The sequence below is a fragment of the Cricetulus griseus genome, chromosome 7, assembly GCF_003668045.3.
Source record: "Cricetulus griseus strain 17A/GY chromosome 7, alternate assembly CriGri-PICRH-1.0, whole genome shotgun sequence".
Lineage (NCBI taxonomy): Eukaryota > Metazoa > Chordata > Mammalia > Rodentia > Cricetidae > Cricetulus > Cricetulus griseus.
In genome coordinates, this window is record NC_048600.1 from 79073265 (window position 1) to 79100739 (window position 27475).

Genomic DNA, 27475 nt, shown 5'->3' on the forward strand with positions numbered 1-27475 from the left:
CCTCATGGAAATTAGAGATTGGTCCCTTTCATGGGCTTGCCCAGTCATGGTATAGGTGGTTTGTAGTTGTAATTTTCTTAGGGCTGTCAACCAGCTCCAAATAAAGACATGGAGACTTATTATTAATTGTGGATGCTAGGCTTTAGCTTAGGCTTGTCCCACTAGCTGTTTAAACTTTATTTAATCTGTTTCTAGTCATCTACGTTTTGCCTCGGGACTTTTTACCTTTCATTCTGTATGTCCTACTTTCCTGCTTCCTCTGTCTCTGCCTGTCTGGTCCCTGGCATCTCTCCGGTGTTTCTTTTTCTTTCTTCCTGGAGCCTAAATTCTTCCTTCTACTTGCTCTCCCTGCCCAGAAATCCTGCCTATACCCCCTCCCTCACTATTGGTCATTCAGCTTTTTATTAGATCAATCAGGTGCCAATTGAGCAGGCAAGGTAAAACAGCAACATATCTTTAAACAAATGAAAGGAATGCAACACATCTTTACATAGCTAAACAAATATTCTGCATACATAACATAAACAAATGCAACATCTTTAAACAAATGAAAGAAATGCAACACATATTTACATAGTTAAACCAATGCAACACTTATTTGCATAGCTAAACAAATATTCAACAACAGTGCCTTCTGAGTGACAAGGAGACTGGAAAGATTTTACCTTGTTTTGCTTTATTTGGGGTAAGTTAAACTGAAATCCACAGGTTCTCTGACAAAGAATCTCCTTCAGTGTTTCATCCAACAATCTGGACTAACAAGACCAGTACAGAAAAATACTCAGTTCAATATAAGAATGTTGAGAATTGACGATGGAGCTGATGATGACAATGATGAAGGTGATAATAAACTATGCATACAAGTACAAGCATCTCAATCCTTAGAGGAACACGCGTCTGCATCCTTAAAGAAATCATTAAAGTATGAGGGCTGTGTTATATCTATTGCATAATTCAACACTCAGAGGGGTTTGGTGAATAGCCATTCAAGTATCAATTGGATACAAAACTAGCATTCCCTCTCTCAAATGCCTGTAGTTTTGCATGGTGTCTACATACATTGGGAATCAAATACTGCCCTACTAATATGTATAATTTTTATGCTTTTATATATCTGTTAAAGTTAATCTAACATTTAAAAATCTCCACTTGTATATATGCCCACACATACAAATGAAAAGTTACTTACTATCTATGCATATATAATGTCTATGCCTTTCTTATAGGTTCTTCCCTTCATCAGATAGGGACACAGATCTAGGGGGGACAGTCTCTTGTGAAAGCATCCTGAACAATATAGTGGTGCACTCTGTCTCAAGAAGGAGGAGGAGGAAGAGGAGGAAACCTGATGGGCAAGGATCAAACTCCTCATTAAGATGACTTTCTCACACCAGAAAGACCTTCATTTCTGCCTGTTCACTGAATACTGGGGGTATAAGAATGCAGACATGGGTTCTAGGTTCTTCAAAGTGGCTTGCATTTCAGGTGACCTGATTTTGTCTCAAGCAGTCATGGACGTGCCTGTTGTCCTGTCTTTGTGTTGGATTTAGCATTTAATCCCAGGCCACAATGTGTGCTCCAGGTGATGAATTATGCAATTGCCCCTATTGGACCTTGTCCTTGGCAGACCCTGGGGAAAGTGACTGTTGGGACTCTTTACCAGCTTGCTATTCTGATGAAGCTTAAAGCACTTGAACCCTTCCCTGGGCTTGGCAGAGTATCTAGAGAACTCAGGTTTAGATTTGGCTTCAGAAGACCATGCTCTTCCAAATCCAACATCCATCTTTAATTCATGCTTCCTTTACAAGGGTCATCATTGCCCTGACCAGGAGGGAGCCTGTGATTTTAAAGATCTCCGAGGGTGGCTAGCAACAACCCATGGAAAGTTATTAGACTCCTCCGTTCTAAGCTAGTGCACCATTCTTTAACTTGGAAGCTGAGCAGGTCTTTATAGAGGGAATTTGACTGAAATAAATCCCTTAGAGCCAGTTCTAAGTCAATATGGCTATGTCTTTATAGACAGGGAAATTTTGAGCACAGGGATATATAGAAAGAAGATAGTTCAAAGATACAGGCATATATATGATTACACAAATCCATGGAGATAGCCAGTAAGAAAGGACTATCCAGAGGGCTCAGAGGAAAAAGGTACTTGCTGCCAAGTGTGACAACCTAAGTTCAATACCCACGAAGGAGACAACCAACTCTTAAAGTTTTCCTTTGACTCCTACAAGTACATGTACACACACACACACACACCACACACACACACACACACACACACACGATGCAATTGAAAAATAAACCACAGTGAGAGGCTTGGAGTAGACTCCTCTAAACTCTTAAAGTAACCAACCTTATTGACAGTTTGAGTTCTAACTTCTATGACCAAAAAAAAAAAAAAAAAAAAACCAAACACAACTCTGCTGCTTTAGCTGCCTTTTGTAGCCTTTTTTATGGCCACTCCAACAAGCAAACAGAGCTCCCAACTTTTTCCTTATGTCCTTCCCATTTCAGTCACAGCATCCTTCCCCCTGGATATAATGCAATGAGCATGTCTGACATCATTTGACTGTGGTCCTTTCCTTTATTTCGAATCCTTTGCATAAGCTGGACCTTCTGCCCACAATATTATCTTCCCATTTGCTTCCTAACTCTTGTGTAATTCATACATTGATCAAATGTTTTCTGAAGCTTTCTTGTGTATCTTCCATTTCCACCAAGACTTTATTAAATACCCTTTTGGTATCCCAGACTATGTGCTTAACAGATTTTACATCATTCTGCATCTACTTGTCTCTGTCCTCTGGACAAAGGCAAAGTTTGGAGAGCAGGGTGTAGTGGTTTGAATAAGATATTTTCCAAATAGTCTCTCTAGATCCCTACTTGGTGTCTGTTTAGAAGGTACTAGGGTATGTGGCAGGGCTGGTGTAAGCATGAATGCATGTCCCTGGAGTAGGTGTCGAGATTTCAAAATCCACATGCTTAAGACCAGTTGGTTCTCTGGGCTTCCTACTTGTGGCAAAGCACTCAGCTCTCAGTATTACTCTAGCTGCTTGTCCCTGTTACCTATTACTTCTGCTCCATTGGACGATAATGGACTGGTATTCTTCTACAACTGTAAGCCAAATAAACCCTTTCTTCTGTAAGTTTCCTTGGTCATGCTGTTTTATCATAGACATAGAAAAGTAACTAAGATACAGGGATTATGAAGTGGGACTCTGTCTCGGACTTTTCTGATTGCATGGCCCCTTAGAGTAATAGCACTCCATCCCCTCTGTGGTCCATGAGATTCAAATGGCTCCACTTTTTAGCTTGGGGGATCTAGGCCATTAAAATGAACTTGTTCCTGCTTCTCCAGGCTACAGAGACGAGTTCAGGGACTCATGAGAAACCCAGACACTGACAGCCAACAGTGAAATTTCTGCTGAAACCCTTAGGAATGAGTTCACTTGTGCTAGAATTGTTAAATTTTGCTAATATTAACTGTGATCTTGTAATTACACATGGGTTGTACAACAACCCCAGTGTAAGGGAAGAACAATGTGAGAGAAGGCAGACCTACCCTATAGGTAAAGAGCAGTTCTCATCTGAACCAGGTTTGGAGATATCTCTCTGATCCAACAGTCATCAATGGCATCATAGCTCCTCCATAGGATCAAGTATTCTTCAACAAGAAAATGACAGATGGAAATAAACTTAAGTAATAAAAGCAGATACAAAAATCTACATCTTAGGGATGGTATGTGTATCTAATAGTCCATCTTGATCCCCAATTTACTCTATATGTTCTTTAGTTTGCACTGTTGCTAAACTGATGAAAACATTGGCTTGATGAGGATGCACGCATGTATGAACATGCATGTATTTCAATGAGAATGTTAATGCAGGTTGTGGGACTGCTTCACAAAGTGTTCACTGTGTTAGTGTGGCCATTGGTGAGCACTTGCAGGGGCTTTGGAGGTGGATGAATCAAAGTCTGATGCTGAGTTCTGTTACTTTGCAAGTTATATTACCCTAGACAATTTACTTAGCCTTTCTGAGCCTTAGTTTCTTTATCTGGAAGGTGGGGACCACAGCGGTACCACTTTTCCAACTGCTGAAAGGAAAAGAGGCAGTACATATAAAGAACATCATACCCGGGCATATTATCTGATCAAAGAAAAAATGCTTGCATCTCGTTAAAATAAACATTTTATTTAAAAATATATGCATTTTTTTTAAAAAAAGGACACATGCCAACTTTGGTATTTTAGCCATTGCTTCTTCACTCTCCCAGTGAGCCACATTTCTTTCGTATTAATACAGAGCAAAGGAGACCAACATGAAAACACCACCACACTGGGGCCAAGAAAACTATGCTTGTTTCCTTGTTCTTTCCAAAACATTGCTTTGTGTTCCACTGAGGGTTGATTTTCATCTCCCAGCAATTCTTTGCCCTTGGTCCTTTGACAAGGTCATTGGAACTGAAGCCTGGGGGTAGCATGGGTCTTGCTCCTTTGGAAAACATCTAAAGAGCTTTGTGGACCGCCTTGCTGTGCCCTTTTGCACAGTCGGACATCTAAACCAAGTAGAGGGAGCACAGCCTCCTGAAGCCCGTCATGAGAACCCAGATTTAGAATGAGCACCAGAGCCCTGCTTTCGGGAGTACCATTGAGTCCCTAGAATCAGAAGGGAATTCACTCATGCTTGCTGAATCCAATGGGTGCTAATATAATATCCCTGGCAGATAGATGGCCACAAAATTCTTCCCATTTGTAAGGAAATTGAAACCATTTCTTTACAGTATGTCCTCTCCTAGTGATGGCTTCTGGACACAACGGATGGGTTCTCAGAACTCTGGGACCATCTTGCTCTAGGACCCTGACTCTCCATGTCTGTTGATGTCATCTGTCTAGGATGTCACAGAAGTTTCTGCTTCTAAACCTCCCTGCTGTTCTGTTAGACTAATCAGGACTCCAAGTTTCTTTATATCTGACAGCAAACTGTGCCCCAGCATCCATGGACTTCTTCCTGTGGGGAATGCAGCATGGAGTTGAGGAGAAGCAGCAGGGACAAGGGTCCTCTAGTGTCTCTGGAGCTTTTCTTTTGATAGATGGAGGTTCACCATGAATACCCACCCTCCACTTCTGTCCCTTTTGTCTAGGGATATTACTGTGGTGATTTGGGAGCAGGTAAAAAAAAAAAAAGTTCCTTCAACCTTTTCCTTATTTCCAAAGGGCCTTTCTGTCTTGTAAAACAGCCCGAAACTTCTCCCTGGTTAAATGGTGAGAGACAGATCTCCAAGATACACTACTGTCCTGTGACCCTGGTAGAAAAAAAAGAGACTGTGTGTCAAGAGCTTTTCATGAAAATAGTCTTCTGTTTCTGGAAAAACCAAGACCCCTTTATCATAGCTAAGAGGATTTAAGTGCAAGCGGCCAGAAGAGTCTTGGCATTCTTGTTCAGAGGAGCTGTGATGCCCCAGACAGTCAACATCTGTGCTGGACCAACCTCTGAAGCTCCTTGTGCTCTGTACATGGTAGGCATCAGTGGCCACTCCCTGGATGGCATACATCCCCTGGGAGTTTTTAGCTTAACTAGCTCTAGGAATGCTGGTGGATTGGACACAAAATAAATAACTTTTGAGAAGAACTATTTTAAAAGCTTAGGGTAGATTTTATTCACTTTTCCTCAATTAATGTTTTCGAAATGGCACAAGGCTGCTAGTTCACAGACCTGGAACCTCAGAATGGAGACTGTGTTGATGTCCCCACTTACAGGCGGAATCACTCCATTGATCAGAAAGGCTTCCTCCTTCCAAGTTTGAGTTTCACTGACATCAGAGCTGAACCCAGTGGTTCATGGCTCAGGAAGTTGGGCCCTGATTTTCTTTTCTCCTCCTTTCCCTTCCCTGCCCGCTCCCTTTCTTCTTCCCTCCCTTCCCTCCTTCCATCCTTCTTTCCATCCTTCCTTCATTCCTTCCTCTGTCCCCTCCCTCTCTTCCTCTTTCTTTTTCCTCCCTCTCCTTCCCTCCCCCTCCTTTTCCCTCTCTTTCCTCCTTTCTCCCACACTCTTTCTCCTTATCCCTGTTGTCTCAATTACACTGTTAGAAGCATAGGCATCATTACTGAGCCCTGCTTATCGGAAGATCTTGCTTGGGGAGAATTTGTACTCCTTTAGATCTAGAGGGATCTGCTATCCTGCTAGCCACAGTAGGAATGACCACCAAGACTCTCTTTCCTATGGGGATATTCCAGGCATCTTAACCATGTGGTCCCTTGAGGCTCCTAGGAACACTGCTAAACCCAAGTGTGGCCACCTCTGCATACTTCATGTTGTCACCACAAGAGGACATAACAGCTTAAAAGAACCGAAAGTTAAAAAAAATAACAATAGAAGACAGCTGAGTAAACATGAATATTTGATCCATCTACATCAGTCATCTCCTAGTTTTCTCCAATCTCCTCCCTGTGCTGTGAGGACAGGGTAAACACGGCCTGGGGAGATGGTGGGAAAAGGCTGAGGCCAAGTATCCAGGGACCCGCTCTAGCTGTATTGGCTTGAAGTAACAAACCAGAGCTGTCTTCCCTTTCGTCTATTGTGAAGTGTGTGTATCAATTTGAACATTTTTTTTAAAATCCCCACAGTCTAGCTAAAAGCAGAGCCATCTAATTGCTCAGGGAGGAATTCCCAAAGGGAAAATTCTACCACTCAGATGAGGGCCTTGGAGGCAGGACACTGTGTGGGTTTGTTTTCCAAGGAAGCAAGGAAGGGATAACATATATGATACAGCTGGAGCCTTAAAAAATGCACAGAGCAGCAAGCTTCATCCAGACTCAGATGAAACATCAGCATCGGAGGTCAAACCAATGTTTGGAATGTGGCAATAACGGTTTCTCCCCATAGCTTCATCTTCATGCTAAGCTTTGCCTCTGGATTTTGTGGTTCTGATGATGGACATACAGACACAACGCAAAGTTCATCACATAGACCCTTACAAGCACAATGCAGATCAAGGAATGTCAGAACAAATTTCATGCTCCCTTTAGACTCTCTGTAAGAGAAGGCACTAGCCTTGGCAGCCACTGATGGGGAGGCCGCTCCGTCCTCTCTCATCTGAATCCATTGCCAGGCTCTGTCTTCTCATATCCATATTCATTGCCAGGAGGAGCTTGTTCATGGTAGCAAGTGGCTACAAGCATTGGGCTGGAGTCCGAGTCCTTAGTCATATACAGTCACATATGTGTAGTCTGGTTGATTAATAAGCAACTCATAGTAAGAAAGACCACGAATCATTCACAGCAGACTGAGGGTTCGAGGCACTCTGAATGTCATCTTTCAGATATGTGCACACATATGCATTTGTATACATATGTATACATGTGTGCATACACATATGTATAGAACTACATGTGTGTGTCCTTCTGTGTTTCCTTCCCTACAGTAAGATCTGGTGGCTTTCAGAGTAGCGGTCACCAAAAACACTCAGTGTTCAAACATTTTTTTTTACAGGTTGACAATGGAATGATTTCTAAATCTTTGGTTTATCAAAAAGACAACTTCTAAAAATTCACAACATTGTTGATTATTTTCTCTATAAGTGCACAGTGAACTTTTTTTTTTACAAAAGAAGAAAACAGTGCCTTTGTGATTTAAATTAAAACAAAACAAAACAGCAACAGCTACTTTCTATAGCATGCAACATTATAATTACTAGAACTGGCGTCACAGTGAGCCTCTGAGAGACTCCTGCAATCTGTGCTGTCTTCCTCTGTCTCCTGTGCCCTGACCAAACACAGGGGCAATGAGGAGCACTTGTCAAGACCACAGTCTCTCACCCTCCCATTGTTTTCAATGTGCAATCGTGCTTTCCTCTGGAAACCTGATGAAATGCTCTCTGCCATAGATGTCACCCTGATTTATCTTCACTCTATAATGGTTTCCAGTGTCCCCAGAGCAACACAAACCAAAGACTGTCCATAAATCAAACAAGAATAAACAAGCTTTGTGACCAATGGGCCACGTCCCCAGTTTCTTCCTAAGGAAATTCTTGTGAATTCTGTTTGCAGTCAACCTGCATGTGAAGAATGAGAGTGGCAAGAGAGTTTGGACTTTTGATGTTATAAGAAAAGAGAAGAAAGCTTTAATAGGTGTATGGCAACTTGTTACACCTGAGAAGCTCACCGTTCCCAGGGAGTGGGAGAGAGAGGAGAGAGGGAGAGAGAGAGAGGGAGAGACACACACACACACACACACACAGAGAGAGAGAGAGAGAGAGAGAGAGAGAGAGAGAGAGAGAGATCATCCAAACCAAAAGAGCCATAAATGATTTATACCTTGAAAAAAAAAGTAGTGAGAGGATGATAAACTGAGGTGAACTTCTCTGTCCATAATAAGAACAGAAAAGAAGGAGGAGGAGAAAGAAGGAGAAGGAGGAAAAGGAGGAAAAGGAGGAGAAGGATGAGAAGGAGGAGGAGAAGGAGGAAGAGGAGGAGGAGGAGGAGGAGGAGGAGGAAGAGGAGGAGGAGGAGGAGGAGTTGGCCCTGTCTATTAGTCTAATAGCAATTCATGGTATTTCTTTCCCGGAATGTGAAATGGCACTATTTTCTAATTTTAAATTGCCCTAGTATGACTTCCTGGGCCTCCAGTTACCTTTCTGATAGTTTTACTTCTAGTCTTTGGAACTAGAGGTAGTTACATATGAGAGCCTCGGGAGTCTCTGACCATGGCATGATGTGTTTTGTTTTTGTTTTTGTTTTTTGATACAAGTTTCTCACTTTCTCTATATCATTGACGAACATAGAGACGGCAGAAACAACTGGGCTACTGGTTAAAAAGCAATATGTTGTGGATGGATTCACTGGACAATGCCAGTTAGCTGTTGTCAGTGATCACAGCCCAGTGGGACAATTTGGGGGTTAGGAACACTGAGTTGCTTTTGCTTTTCTCGGAATGGATTGGTTTTGGCCCTCTCTTTTACATTAAGAATTCTATGGGCTGAAGCAGGACCTGCTCTTCTGATAGATAATGGACACCTGGGAAGTTGCTTCCACCATGGCATGGCTTCCAGAACCTCTGAGGGACTGGCTTCCCTGCCCTCCCCGGAGGCTTTGTTTTCCTTCCACAGAACATTTAGTAAATTCATAACAAAAGCTAACAGTGTGAGCTTATGCCCCAATAATTCGGGAGACAAACTGTAGTGTGAACTTATGTCCCAGTAACACCTGAGACAAACTGTGGGCTAGAAAAATACTGATATGAGAAAAGGCAGTGAAAGACATTTTTGGCATTCTTAATCTGAGAAAGCACAGTTCTGAGTGCATCACTGAAGTTAACAGTTACTGAGTTCTCATAGTAATTACATTATACATATCTTAATGATAGACTCCTGTTTCTTCTGATTAATTGTCACAGAAACCTCCATTGCTGGGATACTTTTCTTCTCCATTTTGTTTTGATTCATCTTTAGGATCACACAAGTATTTCTGACTGTGTGCCTTCCCCATGGAATTCCTATCAAGCTTCCTTAGCATTTGTGACTCAGGTGTTTACCACTGCTGTAAGTGGAGGTCCATGGGGGAATTCAAATTCAGATCTGTGACATCCAGAAAATCGATGTTGAATATGCTGGGGCCACTGGTGGGGAGATTGCTGAAGCCTGGCGTGGAGCTAGGTGGAGTAAGGTCCAGCCATTCCATTGTTTCCCAAGGAGATTCTGTGAAGCTCAGCTGTAGACCACTGCTGTCCACTGATGAGGGTGATAACTGTGTAGGCATCGGGGAGAGGGGTCCAGGCAAGAGCTCATGAGTGCTGAAGAGGTCTTCAGCAGCCTTCCCTGGGAAGCCATCCATGATTCCATCAAAAGGAGTCTCCTCATTTCCAATTTTGAGGAGAGTGACATCACCCACTTTTCCCATGGGGCTGTGAGAATTCAATAAGACTTCTAGGTGTTCATCACTATCGGTGGCATAGTGATCAAAGGAGATCTGACCCCCTGAAGATGCCTGTTCAAAGGAAGCTGAGGGCTTGGGGAGAATGGTGGTAGGGCTGCAAGAGGACCCAGGTATCTTTGGGACTTTTTGAAGACATGAATGATCTTCCCTGGCATCAGCAGGCATTTCTGTTGGTAAAACACAATTCCAGTTGTTAAGTTACCTCAAACTGGCCATGCCACATGATGAGCCTTTGGAATAAATGAGTTGCTCTATGGAAATCACAGAAGCTGACCATGCTTTCCTGCTCAGTACTTAACCCTGTGCTCCCCCTACCTATGCTGCCTATCCATTTCTACTTTCTTAAGGTTTCCCAAAATACCTCTGCTTTGGAACTTCCATTCTGTTATGGTCAAACACTTCTCTGCTGGCTTCTTCACTCCCTTCACGACCACTAGCTGTCATTGGAGGACATTATATTCCTGTCATACTCTCTATTGGACAGCAAATGAGGGATGAGTGCCATCCACAACTATTTTTATGTTGATGGCCATGCCTTCTTACCATGCCTCAGTAGTTTTTAGGGAAGCCCATTTCCCTAGTTTAGGTCTGCTAATCACACCTTCTCATCTTTTGGAAACTATCCCCTAGTTCATAATCATTTTGCCAGGTCAGTGTTTCTTATTTTAAAGACAATAGTATCCTTAGAAATCACACACTGCTCATGCTGGCCTCTCAGTTCCCTGTCCTTCCCACCCACTCCAGTGATGACAGCATCCACTCTCTGTTGGATACCTTAAGACCTGTCCTTGCATAGAACATCCTTCCAAGAACTCTATCTTAAGCAGGATTTCTCACTCGCTGTCCTTCTTCTCCTTCACCATCTCTCACTAGTGTATGAAGTGTTCTGGGTCAATTATTTCCAAGACACTCTTAGGTACCTAATCTACTGGCTGTACTCTTGACCATTGCATGCCAGTGCCTCCCTCATCACTTCTTTCCCTGTTTGGATCATATTCTCTGAGCCATTGTTACAGTTGTTCCTACTTTTCTTTCCTTCTCTCCCAGCTTAGCAAAACTCTCTGTCACTTTCTCTTAGCCTGCTCCAAGTTGCCTGGATAGAGAATGAGAACAACAATTCAACGGGCTGGACTTACTTTCAGGTGATGGATGGCATCAAGCATTTAATTCTACCTTATAATCTTGTGTTTCTCTATAAAACTCAACTCATCACTAACTCATGGCTATCCCTTCCTAGACTCTCCCACATTCCCTTTTGTGTTCTCACTACTCTGCCTCCTTGCCACATACTTCAGTAAAAAGAAGGAGTACCTGGTATGCATAGTCATCTTCCATCACAAAGTTTAAATACACACGTATACCCAACCTGATCTCTCTCATCCTCCTGATTAAGATAAGAAACACCGGTTCCTGTGCACACTATCTGTCTTTCTTATCAGAGTGCAGTCCACAGAATTATCTGGTGGAGAACTGAGCTTAACGTGATGCCTGGCACTCCATCTCTGAGTCATTGACTGCCTCCTGTTAAACTTCAAGTGTTGTTCATTAAGAGTTCAGCCCCATGTTCCTGTTTGACCTTCACAATGTTCCATCAGACCCCTGATGCCTTTGTGTGTTTTCAAATGCTAGGCACACACTTATTGATATTTCTTAAATAAATGAATGAATGGGTGGGGCACTCAGTGGGAATGGCTGGTTGAATCTCAGTTTGAGTAGTGAGCACAGAACTTTCACTACTCTCATGTTTTTTTCTTTTCGTTTCGTAAATTAAGAAGACAGGGATTAGAATTGTAGAAAAAAATGATCTAATAACATACCACACTTACAGAGACAGGGATGGGTTGAAAGGTGACATGCAAAGAATCTCCAGGATAAAGGTGGTGAGAAATCATCCACTGTGGTTCTCTTCACTGCTAACAAAACACCCCTGAAGCTGAGAGGAAGTCACGCTACCAGCAGACCACCTGGTGTACCTAACTCAGTGTATCCCTGACCTTGGTCATCAGAGGTCATGTCCTATAGTATGTACAGATGTGGAGGGTCCCGATGGATAGCGAGCAAGGCAATCTTACCTCCACTTTCAATGAGGACATCCAGGAGTTCATCCATCTGCTGACTCCGAGTCATTTGCTATTTCAAATTAGCCAAAAAGAGAGCAGAGATATTAGATGGTGGTTACAATGGTATGGAGACAGTAGAAGAAGTCACTGTAGGACTTTGGACTAGGCTTGCTTAAGGATTTAAAAAAGCATAGTAAAATAGAACATAACAAAACTTGTAAGCTCAGTCATTTTAAGCGTACATTCACTTTTTAAATGCCATCATCAACATTATGCACCCACAGAACTCTTTTAATCTGCAAAACTAAAAGTCTACACACATCAAACAAACCTTCCATTAGTCTTTTGCAACATCACTAGTCACAATTCTTCCTGCTCCTATGAATTTGATTACTTTTGGTCTTGGACTGAATGGCACTCTGTGGTGTGACTCTACCACATTTTGGTTTCCATTTGCAGGCTGAAGGGCACTTGGGCTATTTCTACTTTTGGCTGAAGTGAATGATATTGTTAAAAGCTTAGCTAGACCTGCAAAGGGGCTTTAGTCCACATTTGATCAAAAATTTTAGTGTAAATCCTACACAGATAATTCAACACAACAAACAAGAATGAGGAAGATGGGAAAGTGATCCTAGCCTCACGAGGAAGTTTCCATCCCAGAAGCGGGCATCTTAATATGCAGCTTATTTCCTTTTCTCGCTTTGGAAGCTACTTGTTTATACCTCTGTTTGTCTTCTATGGATATGGCCCAGGAAGTCAGCTTCAATTTTCTTGGTTCCTCTTGAACAATCTGTGTCTCTACCCTTGCCTCTGCTCATCTGAGTGGTTAAGCACAGCCTTACTTCTCCTGAGGTTTTCAGAAATGAGAAAGCCTACTGCATGACATCTTTTGATGGCAAAAGGAAACCTTTTACTGCCTTGCTTTTGACTTCAGGAGACCAGATATCAGGCAGCATTTGACATAGATGCTCTGTTCTGGGTTTAGTACCTAGATGTGGTTATTCGAGGTCATATATAAACTCAAGCTACTTGAACTACTCATCCTTCAGTATCGGTGGGGGCCAATTTCCAGGAGCACTCACCCTTGGTTTCCAAAATCTTTGGGTGCTCAAGTCTATTCTATAAAATGATTTGGTAGTTCAACAGAACATACACCTGTCTCTTTGTCTTGCAAGCCATCTCTGGAGCTTGCTACCTAATACCGTGTGAATACTGTGAAAATAGCTATGTCCTGTGTGGCTTTGGGGCCAGTGACAAGAAGGGGTGTATGCTCAATACAAATGGAACTGTGACATGCCTAACACAGCACATGAGACTTGATGCTTGAGACTCCCATGCAAATGCTGGAGAGGCGAGGATCTGTGAAATGGCCAGAGGCTGACTCATGACAAGACAGATAACCCTTTCACCTGGATGGGTTCAACATCACACCTGGTATGCAGCAAGTTCAAGGGGTGGTGGTAGGAACTTTCAGGACTTATTTCCCTGAGCCACGCTGTTAGGATGCAGACACAGGACTTACTATATAAAATCACCCGTATTTTTTTCTTACTTTTTAAATTCTGATGTGTTTTCAAACACAAATGTAAGTGTTAGAGTCAGTGAATCTCACTGTATCTATTACTTAGGTTCAACAGCCATCAGCACTGTTTCAAGGACATTGAGTTTTAAAGCTAAGATGTTAGGAAAACACAGTATTAATAATTGCTGTCATACTTGAGTGGCTATCATGTGACCAAACAAGTATGAAAACACACTAGATTATCCGTAATCCTTACAGAGTAAATACTTTCATTTCCTTGAAGAGAAGTTGAGTGTGTATCCAACTTCAGTGACAGTGGCAGGTGACAAGTTAGCTGTAAGTCCAGGGCTTTGTGAATGCCTGCTCAGCCTGCTCTCCCTGAATCACTCAGCTGCTACAAATGTTCCTCAAGTGACCACAGGTTTATGGCCAGGTAAAGACACCCAAAATTGATATCATCATAGATCAAAATGCATTGTGCACACATAGCCCACCACATACCCTAGCTGAGCAATACAGCATGCTGTAGAGCACCTGGTTTCTCTTGTGATCAGACAGTTAATTAATTAGGAAGTGTGGCTCACCGTAGCTGCCCAGCACCCAGAACAATGTACCACATGCTACCAGTTCACAATGAAGCCCAACTTCAAAATGCAATTTGCATCAAATGCACACCATTTTATAATACCATAAGGTAAAAAAGTCGTCAACAGAGCTATCCTAACTTGCAGCTGTCTGTACACAAATATAACACAATCTTAAGGTCATATGGATATACTTTGTTCACTCTATTGGGAAGGTACCCAGTTCATTCAGTAACAGAGTCCACCAAACATACAATGCTTAATACTACAAAGTTCTGTCCACTGAGTCCATTATTGAATCATATAGAACAAAGGCGTTACCTGCTTTACTGCATCTTCATAGGATGGGGGCTGGGTTATCTCTGAAACCACTGAACTTGATTTGGAAAAAGTTGGGGATGGAATTGAAAACTTTGGCCCCACCTTGTCTGAAGATTGCAAACCAGTCATCTGCAAGTGGATACAATCCAGAGAACAACATTCAATCCAAGGGTCTAGAACAATGCTTGTGTTCTAGAAACCACAGGCTACATTGAAAGAAACTCCAAGTACTAATGATGGAAGCCCGAGATGAGGAGACAGCAAACAACACTAACAGGTTAACACCAGTTTGTGCCACTGTAGATTTATTGTTAATGGAATCTTAGTAGAGAACTCACCCATTTATTTACTCCCCTGAAGGGTAAACCCTCCTCTTTCCTTCCTTCCTTCCTTCCTTCCTTCCTTCTTTCCTTCCTTCACTCCTTCCCTCCCTCTCTCCTTTCTTTCTTTCTTTCTTTCTTTCTTTCTTTCTTTCTTTCTTTCTTTCTTTCTTTCTTTCTTTCTTCCTAGACATGGTCTCACTGCGTAATCCTGATATCCTGGAACTCACTATGTAGACCATACTGGCCTTAAAACCTCACAGAGACATACCTGTCTCTGCCTCCTGAGTGCTGGGATGAAAGGTGTGTGCCACCATACCTACTGGGTGCATCATTTTCTACTGGATGATAGAAAAGGGACATGAGCTCAATCCAGTACAAAAACTTTTAGAGCAATTCATTCCCTAGGCCAATTCATTCCAAACTGGGTCATTTCCACACAGTCACTGTGGGTGTGGTCTTCTGTAGGTGTCTATCCTGTGAGGGTTTCTATCCCTTTTCAGATGTAAGATGTGTGGCTCAGTTATGGGCTGTCCACCTTTTGCCTGTCTTATTCCATCACTCTCTTTGCTCTGGGAACTCCCTATATCACCAGCCTGTGAGTACCATCTCTCAATCCTCTACAGAGACTCAGCATTGGACTCCAGTTTTCCATTTTTTAAAACATTAATCTGTTATGTACCCATCTCTGTCTCCAACACTATTCTCCCCTGTGCTCCCATTTCAATCCCCACCCTCACAGAAGCTGGTTTGTTGTCAGCTTCTCTGCTACTGACCTTTGGATGAATAACTGGGCTTTTGGGACAAGGGTTGAGCCCAGCACTGTGACTGCTGTCTGCTTGGGTGCCAGAGAAAGGCTGATGGAGGCTGGAAGATGACGGGGAGAAGCTGGGAGGATGGCCTTCATGTGCCCCTGAGTTCTGTAGACAGGAAGATGTGACAAATTAAAGAGCCAGCAGCATACTTGAGTGTGTGGCTTTAGCTGATACTTCTGGCCCCTGTCTTTTGCCCCCATGTTTCTGGTATTTGCAAGTTTCCTGAATTCTATTAGCAGATGACCAAATCTAAAATCTGGCTTTGCATGTTTACAAACTTTCATTAGCTCTCACATATCCACAGCATAGACTCTACACACCTCACCTGGGTAAGAGTTCAAGGTTCTCTATGACTATAGGCATTACCTAGTTCCACAAATTCTAAATTCTTCCTGTAACCATGCCTTCTACATTCTTGTTCACATGGAATATTTATTTTCCATTTAGACTTTCCAAAACCTCTTCAGCTTCACAGACAAAAGACAAGTCTACTGAACTCCTGTCATATCCTTCCCTATTTTAGCGCTACCTGTCAAGTGTGAACTGGTCACAAAGCCTTCCAGGGCACTACCAGCACTTTACCATAAATCTCCCCCCCCCCCACCTTTTCTGTACTGTGTGACTTAGTGCCATGGATCAGTCATGTTATCTGCTCTGCATGAAATTGCTACTGTCCTATAGAGTCTCTGTAAACAGTAAATTATTGCACCATTTTACCCCTCCACAATAGCACTGATATTCTTAAAAAGGAAAATCATGGCCCAAGGGCTATTTTTACCTTTGTTGCCTAGGGCACTGTGCATGCAATAGATGTTTATGAATGGTGTTGATAAGCTATTTTAGTTCCCATTCCTTCCAGTATGTTCTTTCAGGAGTGGGTATCATTGATTTGAAGTGTTGTTAGGTAAGTGCACTTGTTACCTCTAGTCATGCTTCACACCCCCAGGGTAGAGATATTTCATTATGGAGTTTAAAATCAACAACTCCTGGCATTCTAGGCAGTGAGTTCAGTTTTCCTGGATCTCATTTTTTCTTGATGGTAAAGAAAAACACTAAACTGGAGCTACAGGGCTGCTGTGATGGTAGACAAGATGGCTTCTATTCATTCCTCTTAATACTTGCCTTGGCAGGTACCCAATGTGAGTCATCTTCTTAGATTTTATAATCTTTTGACACTGCAGCTTTCTTCTTCATATAGTCTCCTATATACTTTCTAATAATCCATTAGTTCCATGAACAAAAGGAAAGTCTTTGCTGATCATGTTGGGTATAGACATGTTATTCTCATTCTCCTACAGCTCTTTGCTTATTCTGTCCCAGACACAGGCTGGCCTTCTTTCTGATCCTTCAGCTTTCTACTTAGGTTTTAACCCCAGGGACCTTTCACCTGCTGCTTCTCCTATGCCTTCATCCAAGATATTCACAATGTTTCCTCTTGGCCTCTTCCAAGGTTCCTCTTCAACATTCCTGACCCCTCTAGTGGAGATTGCAAACTTCCAGGCTTCTCACACACCCAGCCCTTCTCTACTCTCTCCACAAGACAGATCCTCTATTTCCTCAACACCCATCACCTGTCTTCCCACAGGAGTTGAGTTCCCCCCTCACCCGCCCCCACTAGAGTGTGACACATAGTAGGTCCCAATAAACATTTGATAAGGATGTAGGAGAAGGAGAAATGTTTTCTCACACACAGGCTCTCACTGTCACTCCCACCCCACCCCATGCCCCAAAATGTGGTCTTGGGATGTAACCTAAGCTGACTGCAAACTCACAGCAATCCCCTGCCTCAGCTTCCAGAGTGCTGGAATTCCAGACCCGTGCCATCATGCCCAACTTCCTTTTGGATCTCTGGATAGAATGATTTGGGCAATGATAATGGTTGATATAAAGCAGTTTTGAGAACATTAATCAGCAAACAATAACCCACAAGCTTAATGTTGCTTGGCATCTGATTTTGCAGATAACTTTATATTGGAAAGTTATGCATTATTACAAGCTGTCTGTGGGTGCGTATTTGCTACAAGGGTAAAGCTTAGGAGTTTGGTGCAGGAACTATGATTTCCAGACATTTGCCTTCTAAGTCTTTACAGAGAAAGCTTGCCTGCGGTGATGCAAAGACTGGCTGTGAAGGCGCAAGAACCCTAGAGTCAGTGAGGCGCTGCTTAGCCTCTAGGAAACCTTCCCCAACTCTCTAATGGTGGAAGTCCACCTCCCACCTCCCGAGACACCCTTTGGCGAGGTCATATGTACTTACCTGTGCGCACCCTTGACTGCTGCTAGGTGAGGAGACCCCATGGCTCTCTCTCTGCGCCCCGGAGGAGGAGGCCAGGAAGTAAGGGTTGTTGGGCGATGGGGGCAGGCTGATGTGCTGCGGGCTCTTCAGGGCCCCCAGGGGTGAGTGCTGAGGCGAGCACTGGGGGCTGAGAAACGTGGATGAGAGTACATGGGCTTGACCTGAGGACTCCACACAGTGGGGCAGCAGCTGAGCAGCCTCACAGGCTGGAGGGGGGGTGTCGGAGCTGTGACCCTGTCCCTTCCCAGACACTTGCTGGGCCGCAAAGGGACAGCTAGAGACATCTTCCTGCTTGATGGTGGTGGCCAAGAAGGGCAGTGGCTTTTGGTCGCTGCAGCTGCTCTTCTGCTTCTGCAGCTGCATCCTCAGTTCTTCAACCTGCCGCTGCTCCTGCCGCAGCTTCCAGGTGAGCTGGTTGATCACCTTCTGCTTCTCCACCAGCATCTTGTCTTTCTCCGAGTCCAGCCCATCCGGCTCCGAGGAACCTGAGCCCCCATTCAGGCTGCTCAACAGGCTCTCGTCAGTGCAAGCGGGCACCGGGGAGGCATGCAGGCCGAAGCCAGGTGAGGCATCGGTGAAGGTGTCCGGCAGAGACCCTGCAGCAGACAGGTCAGATGAAGCGGGAGAGATGGGTGGGCTGGAGCTCGTGCTGCCGAAGTGGTAGAAGCCTGATGGGGAGGACTGGTAACTGGGCAAGGTATTGGGTGTGACAGGAAAGGTGACAGTTGTGATGTCCCCGAAGTTGGGCACAGGGTTGCCAGCACAATCCTGGAAGGGTCGAAGCCGGTCCACCAGTGCTGTCTTGGTGCCCGACACTGGCAAGCCTCGTATTCGAAGCTGTTGTCTTAATTCTGACACCTAAAGGAACAAGGGTCCCATTAGAACAGTGTCGGGTGAAGTGTGCTCACACTGTATTTGTGTTTGTATTTAGGGAGCTTTGGAATATGGGACACACACTTGGGAACTTTACAATATTTACCCATGTCTCTTTTAATGCTTCTTTGTAACATGTCTCCTGCCTCCTATTTAAACCGATTTTATGGGATTTTAACAAATCTTCCTAAAACTTTGTTTCCTAATAAGTCCATCCTAATGTGAAAACATCATTAATTCAAAAACACAAGGAATACACCTAGCTTCTGGAACAAACCAGCTGAGCGGCAAGGCCTGCAAGTAGCATCAGCCATTCCCATGACCACCGACAAGACTGGGCCCAGAGGCCACTCCTGATGCCCAACAGAAAAGACTGACTAGCCCAAGTGTCAAACACCAGTTCAAGTTTGATGTGTACAGATTGCATATCATTTTACACCATGGTAATGAAAAGATAAACCACTGTAGTGAAGACCACATCTACCCTTAATCCAATGGTAAAATCACCTAACCCACAGCTCTCCAACCCCATCTCAGCCTGGGTCAGTTCTGTGGAAAACTGGTGTCTGCCTGGCCTTAGACACAAGTCTAACAGCAAGCCGTGACAATTGTCAGCAATTCTGGATTCTTCTGCCATATGCACTTTCTCAAATCTAAACATGTACCAGTTCACTGCAGAGCTTGATAGACATCATAGGTCGTGGCTGGGGACCAGGATTTTCCACGTATAACAATCCCAGGAGGACATATATGCCTCTGGTCTTGGACCAGACTTTTAGAACAAGACTTTATGTGAACATCATTGAGGGGGAGTTAGGGAGTGGGTAGATTGTGCATGTGTATATGTGACTATCCATAGACACAAATGTATGTTTGTTCAAGAGATGGAACCCAGGGTCTTGCACAAGGTAGACAAGTTGTTACTCTCCACCTCCTCAGTTTGTGTTTTGTCTTCATTTTGTCTGGCTGGCCTCTGACTCTTAATCTTCTGGCCCCATCTCCTCAGTGTTGGGATTACAGACATACCTCACCATGCCCAGCTATATGTTGGGTCTATTTTCACTTTCCAGACTGCCTGGATAGCAATTGCATATTGAAGAAAGCACATGACGATAAAAACTAGGCCCTTCCTGTTCCTAGCTTCTTGATCCTCTGTGCTTTCTCTTTGAAGTGGGATATTAATTCCTGCTTTATACATTTTTGCAAGGTCATACATGGATTTATAAAAGCACTTGGATGAGTGCCTGGAAAATGGTTGTGCAATATAATGCCATTATTATTATATTGATACACATGTAGCTAATTAATTTCTACATTCTTATGAAGTTCACCAGTTGTAAACTATGAAATATATACAGGCATGGGAACTGGTTAAATAAAAATTACTGCAAATGATGGGGTACCAAAGATCCACTAAGATTAAAGCTATGAAAGTTTGTTGACACTGGGAGATGGATAATTGTTTATGGTTCATTATTAACTGAAAGAAAGTTTGAGTTCATACTATTTTGAATAAATTAAATAACACGTATACATTTAAATTTATGTTTGCTTATAAAGTTATGTAGATGAACTTCTGCTAAAATGTTAGCTAGTGTTCTCTCACTGAATCTTCTAAATAGTCCATCACATTTCTAAATAGACACATCATTTTCCAGAGTAATGCAGGAAACACATTAAACACCTAAGGTCCAATGATTCTGTAAACCAGAAAAATACACAGGGAAAGCTTTCCTGTAGGGACAGAATTTTTGAGCATAAAAGCCAATGAAGTAATTATAAAAATATCCACAATCAAAATTTAAACTTTGGTAAATTAAAAAGGCATACACAAAATGCAAATTCAGATAGCAATTCTTGGAAAAAAAAAATCAGTGGCAACATAAACAATTAAGTTGCCCAAATGAGGACACATCAAATGTTCTTACCATCATAAAAGAAAAAGGGGGGATAGAGAAGTGGCTTAACAGTTTAGAGCCCTTGTTGCTCTTGCAAAACAAAACAAAACAAAACAAAACAAAACAAAACAAAACAAAAAAAACAATTCTATCCCAGCACCCACATGGTGTTTCACAGCCATCTGTAATTCCAGTTCCTGGGGATCTGACACCCTCTTCTGATCTCTGTGTACACTTAGCATGCACACGGTACACAGACATGTGGGCAAAACATTGATACATATGAAATAAGCAAATGAACAAAAATTAACAAAAAGAAAAAAGGCTGAGACCTAATATAAAAGTAGGTAAGGCCGGGCGTTGGTGGTGCATGCCTTTAATCCCAGCACTCGGGAGGCAGAGGCAGGCAGATCTATGTGAGTTCGAGGCCAGCCTGGTCTCCAGAGCGAGTGCCAGGATAGGCTCCAAAGCTACACAGAGAAACCCTGTCTCGAAAAACAAAACAAAACAAAACAACAACAACAAAAAAGTAGGTAAGACCTCTGACCGAGCTCTTTATAAAAAAAACAAAAAACAAAAAACAACAACAAAAAAAACCATAGTTTTAAAATGCCGCGCAATAGTTGTGTATGATCATTAGCAACTTAAGAAGTAATGCAATTAAAATGAAAGGTATATTTTCATTCACCCACAACAGAGAAGTAAGTAGTAGCTCTTCCTATGAGCAAAGCAGCGATGAAATAAAGGCCTTGGCAGGCTGAAGGACTTTACTCTCTTTCTGTTTAAGGTATATCCCTTCGAGCAGCAGCCTAACAATGGCTGGGAGCCGGTGAGATTTGCACTCTTACTTCACATCGCTGGGCTGGGGGCTACCTCTTAATGGGCACTGGCACATGTGAACACATTCATGTTGGAGAAGAGCACCCTCAACATGGGGCTCTGCAGCAGACTGTTCAGGGGAGAGAGGTCTGGTAATATCCTTCAAGAACTTAAAAAATATTAATGTGGTTTTTGTTTGTTTTCTCAAGATAATGTTTCTCTGTGTAGCCTTGGCATTCCTGGAACTCACTTTGTAGACCAGGCTGGCCTTGAACTCATGTAGATCCTCCTATCTCTGCCTCCTGAGTGCTGAGACTAACGTATGCCACTACCTCAGGCTAAAAAAAGTAATTAATGTGTTTTAAGCCAACAATTTAACATGGACATGGTTATCTGAAATAATCAGAGAAAATAATAGATGTATGTACAGAGGCCACTAAAATCATATTCTGAATAGCAAAACATTTGGCAGCAAGTTAAATGTCCGGGAGCGGAATGCTAACTAGGTGATTGGATGATTTGCTGTTATTAAAAATAAAACTTTTATTGAATATTAAACATTATGGAAAATTTTCATGGCGTGTTAAGGAAAGCATGTCAGAAATTTATGGGCAGTGTAATTACTTAAAAGTAGTTGTTGTCAAACAAAATGTGTTCACATGCATTTCAGACTGGAAGAAGCATAACGTCATGTTTTCTCTGGCTCTTGGCTATTAAAATGCCATTTACTTTGCTATACACGATCATGTTTCAACTGGAAAAATGTCACTTTGCAATCAACTAAAAGCTATGAGGGAAGCTCCACGGCCGCCTTTGCTGGCATCCAGCACACTGCTTCTTGTCAAAGTCTTGCTGGACAATTTTTTTTCTTTCAAATTTCCTGGCTTGAAAAAGTGCAAGATGGCAACTCATTATTGTTTTAATTTTGAGTTACTTAAAATTAATGAGTTCTACTTATTTTTAGAATCTGTTCTTGCAGCAAATAATTTGGCTACATTATTAAATAATGCAGATAACATTGTAAAATGAAAATGAATACTTGTTTAGTTCAATTTCCCTTGAAAATTTCCGATTATTTGGCTGTGTGGGCTTCAGTGAGATGAAGGCTCACACATCCCTCTTCTGTCCACTCACCCTGTTCTTATTATAAGTAACTTTGAAATCATTTATTATGGGAAAATTCTAACAGACACAACAAAAGCTAGAAAAAAAACAAGGGACTCATATGCTCATCAAACAACTTCAGTAATTATCAATTATAGGCCAGTCTTGCTTCCCTCTCTATTTGTCTTACATTATTTTGAGGCAAATTTTATAATCTAATTGGTATGCCACTCTGTTTCTACCTCTGAAAGAAAAGTGCTCTTAAACACATAGAAACAATGGCACTAGCTAGCTCACATTAAAATGGACAATTTTCCATCAAATACTGTCCCAGTTTTCATAATTTTTAGTTCCTTCCCCTCACTCTCCCTCACATTATTTGATTAGAAATAGGATTTTTAAAAAGTCAGCAGGTGCTACGAAAAACCACTAATGTCTCTCTGTCTCTTTCTCTGTCTCTTTCTCTCTGTCTCTCTCTGTGTCTCTCTGTCTCTCTGTCTCTGTCTCTGTCTCTCTCTCTCTCTCTCTCTCTCTCTCTCTCTCTCTCTCTCTCTCTCTCTGTGTGTGTGTGTGTGTGTAGGCCAGAGGGCAACCTCTTCCTCCTTCCTTCCCTTGCTCCCTCCCTCCCTCCCTTGTTCCCTCCCTCCCTTGTTCCCTTCCTTCCTTTCTTTCCAGACAGGGTCTGTTATTGCTCTGGAAATTGCCCAACTGAGTTAGATTTGCTGGCCAGCCAGTCCCAGGGATCCTCCTGTGCCTGCCTCCCTAGTGCTGGGGTTACAAATGTACCATCATGACACACAGGTATTGGGGATCAAATTCAGGTCCCCATGCTTGTATGGCAATCACTTTCTCACAGGGCTATCTCAACCCTGATATCTCTATAAGGAGAAACAAAACTCCTCTCAGTGCCCTTTACTTTTGTGCAGTGGAACATTTGGTAAAGAAACATCACCTATACTGTATTACCTTCCTAATTATCTCGAGGGAGGATCACCTTTGTAAATGCCCCATTCCATCCTTCTGCAAATGTGAGTGCATTGTTAGCTTCCTTTATTTCTTTTCTCACCCCTATTCTTTCCTTCCCAGTCATTTTTCTTTCTGTCTCATGATCTCATTCACTTTTCTAGTTTCAGCTTTCCCCACTTTTCCAAGGCTTCTAAAGTTTATTGCCCCCATTCCCTGCAGCACAGCTGAGTTGAGGGAGGTTAATGTGTTTCTTATCATAGGAGTGGATTAGATTTTTCTCTTGATTGCTACTTAGCATTCCCAACCTGAATGAACTTGTCGCTGATCCTTCTCCTTAGACTCACTGCAATTCTGCCCTTGGTATAACTTTCCCAGAACCGGGGCACATCTCCCCACAAGAAAAGTGAGAGATCAAATCAGGCCAAGCTCCCTCCTTTCACCCTTTCCTTTGTATTCTCATCTTTCACAGTAATGACAAAGCTTTTGTCATTAGCCACTTAAACTGGAGCCCCATTTGATCACTTGCAAATTGAGTAACTTGCATGTCATTGAACCCCTTTAAGACTCTAGCTTAAATTGGGCTGATAAGACTGACCTGACCAGATAGGAATCTGGTCATTAACTATCCATTGAATGGATAGTTAAAAATATGGTAGCTACTGTCACCACTACCACCACCACCATCACCACCACCACCACCACCACCACCACCACCACCACCATGTCCCTGACCTGTCCTAATTACTGTGATTGTCAACAACCAATGGTTCTTGGATGCCCAAAGGGAACCACCTTGGAGGACCCTGCCTAATGCCACCAGAACTTCTAGACTATGTTTTCTCTGGGTCTTTCCAGTCCTACATGATTCAGGACTTTTCTGCTTTAATGACTTAGCTGCAAATGATAACTTTACTAAGGTAAAGTAAACACAAAGTTTACCATTTGGCCATTGCTGACTACATAGTTTAGCTTCAGCAAGCATATCCACACTGACATCTATCCTCAGGATTTTTTCATCATTCCAGTTTCAAACTATGACCTCATTAAGCAATTACTCCCTATGGTCTTTCTGGAATGGTCCTGGTAACTTCTATCCTACTTTCTGTCTATACGAATCTGCCTATTCAAGTGTTAGGTAAGCTGAACCACAACACCTGGCTTATTTCACTTAGCGTAATGCTTTCAGGTAAAATGGACTCTTTTATATCTGTGGACTTATGACTTGAGGAATATAGGGGAGTGACTGCATGGGTCCAAAGAGTATTATTATCAGTTTAGCATCTCTGTCTAGGTGTGTGAATGACAGACAGAAACAAGCCTCTTTAACCTGTATAAGGAACAGAGGAACATGGATATCAACATGTAGCACGTATCTTATCGTTTCTTGACAGCCACGGGATATCCTTCAACTGTAATAACTGACATCTCACCTCCATCTTGATGCCCCCCCAAAGAAAAAACAGATTGCTAGCTGAGGGTTAAGGATAGAAATGAGGGTAATAATGGGGACTGATAATGAAGGAATGGCCAGGATTGGCACAATGAATGCTATGAGGACCTTTAAGGATTCAAGATGGTTTTTGGAGAGCAGTAGGTAGAGCGGGAACCAGACAAGCAAGTGTCATCTCTGACAACATGATGAGGGTGTGGGTAACGTTCATACACTGCAGAAACTGCGTCTATCCTGATCAGTCCACGCTGATACTGGACAGAAGGGTGAATATATTAGTCTTGAGGCTTGCTGTGAAACATATCAGGTTCAATTAGAAATCCAAAATCATTTGAGTGAATGTAGATCCCTGTGGTCTGTGATCTGTAATCACTTGCTAGCGTGCACATGCCATTTAATGAGCTGTCACTTCAGGGCAGATGTTCCCAGATTTGGGAACATAAAAGACCAGGGCATTGTTTTAAATTATATTACTGACAGTGGGTTACCAACCTTGTTTCTTATTCAGTGAGGATCAAGATCCTTATTAACAACATCTGTATGGAACAAAAAGAAGCAACCCAAACCACCCACTTTCTATCAGGATAGTCAGCATTTTTCTAGTGGAAAGGCTACTTTAAAATTCAAAACCCTTAGGAAGAAATATGGACACATTAGCTACATGGATTTGCTACCTGAAAAGCAATTCCCGTGCTTTCTATTTTTCCTATTTCACCAGAGACTGCCAAAAAGTTCATCCTGAAATTTGTCATTGCTTTATAACATTCTAGAAGCTTTATAAGTCTCAGACCTCTACTCAATGCCAAGCTCTACCCTGACTGACACTTAGTAACTCACTTATGCTAACAAGGAGTCTAAGGTGCAGAAAAGGGCAGAGGAATAGCCTGGGAAGGCTGAGGCAGGACCTGCAGGTTTGGGTTTGAACATGACACCATAAATTTTCCAACACCCTTAGATCTATCCCACACTTTCTCCATCTTCTACTTTTTTACTGAAGAAATCAGGTGGCAAAGATGTTAGTGACAACATAGATCTGTTCTTGTTTTCTTTGTTTTTGTTTTTTAAAGAAAAGAAAAAAATAGATCAAATTGTATACCTTGAGATCATCCAGGTTTGCTGGAAGGGGGCCTGGTTTGAGAGAAGAGACACCAGTTTGTCCAGAAAGACTGTTTTTGACAGGGGACAGAGGGGTATTGCTCAGTGGTGTTGAGGAAGAATTCGGATTTCTGACCATCTGTTCGTTTGGCTCTCTGTAAAACAAAGAGTCACAATACAATCAGACCTATGTGGGGAAACTTGGAACAAGTCACAGTGTAATTGCCTACAGGAATCAGGCAACTGACAAATCGGCAGAAGAGGATGGGAGGGAAGAAACAATAACCTGAACTAGACAGCCATTTGCAGAAACTCTCCCAATTTCTTTTGGAGGACACAGAGAGGAGTGATGGAGACTGTGGCATAGTGGAGCATGCATGTCCACCCATGACCTCACTGAGGCGCTGTTCTGGAGGGGTCTGTGCATGCCATCTGAATCTTGATCATGCTCAGCTTTGGATATATTTGGGTGGCCAAAGACAGGTGAAACAATCTTTATGCTAACTGTATTTGGGAGGATGTTTTTCACCTGGAATATGAATAGGACCTAGCAATATAGGTGCCCAGCCTGGGCTCAGGGGTCAATCTCCAAAGCTGCCACTTAGCTCTTTATCAGTGAACTCGAACTGCCAGCAAAGCCAACTCTGTATCCTTAGACATTCCACAGTTTAGTTTGGACATGCTAGGAGTTTCCCTCTTCTCCAAAGTACCTTGATTTATTTGCTTCCTCTCAGCTCATGGTCCTGAAAATGTGTGCATGGTTTCTAAAGAGAGTCATGCTCCAAACATGCCAGACAAGGACATGATGTAGTCCCAAGCAGCTGACTCTGCAGGCCTCACAAAGAGAAACCCAGAAACCTCCAACCCCGGTCACTGTACTCACTTGAGGTGTGTTTGGTGTATCCCAGGGTAGTTGAACCGCTGTTGTTGCTGCTGCTGCTGTTGTTGCTGCTGCTGCTGCTGTTGGCTCAGAATCTGCAGCTGCAGGAATAGTTGCTGTTGCTGGAGCAGCCGAGCATAGGCGGAGTCCATAGGTGGAGGGGACTTCTCTGCCTTTTGGTCTGGGGGGATGTACTGGTGGTATTTAAGCTTCTTCACCTTTGGTTTGGGGTCCTTGGGCTTTTTGTGGCGGTTCTTACTATCACCCAAAGACTTGGACTGAAAAGAGAAGGGAGACACGGCCTGGATTTTAGGTGATGGTGGTGAGGAGGTTTTTTTCTCAAATCCTGGAAATACAGCAAAGGCATGGTGCATAGTTCCCAATAGAGGTCATGTAGCAGGTGGACAGCTCTGCCATGAAATCCTCACCTTCACTGCACATAGGCACATACAAGGGGCTCTTGGAACTTTCCAGGAGTGGAGTCCAATGGAAGCCTGAGCTTCAGTGATTTAGGTAAAACCTATACATAGCTTAGCACTC

The 27475-nt window shown here is 42.8% G+C and overlaps 1 protein-coding gene across 3 annotated transcripts in view; it reads right to left on the reverse strand.

The window, feature by feature from the left end:
• Positions 1–9530: 9530 nt before the first annotated feature.
• Positions 9531–27475, reverse strand: part of Myocd (myocardin) — a 55384-nt gene continuing 37439 nt past the window's right edge. For 2 of the 3 annotated variants that reach the window (XM_035448191.1, XM_035448190.1), the window contains exons 7-12: positions 26939–27213; positions 26057–26210; positions 17812–18708; positions 14423–14551; positions 12008–12065; positions 9531–10102 (exon numbers count right to left, since the gene is read on the reverse strand). In XM_035448191.1, coding sequence (XP_035304082.1) covers positions 9531–10102; positions 12008–12065; positions 14423–14551; positions 17812–18708; positions 26057–26210; positions 26939–27213 — 2085 coding nt within the window. Of the gene's footprint in view, positions 10103–12007; positions 12066–14422; positions 14552–15518; positions 15663–17811; positions 18709–26056; positions 26211–26938; positions 27214–27475 lie in introns of all 3 variants that reach the window. The other variant, XM_035448189.1, reaches the window with a different exon arrangement.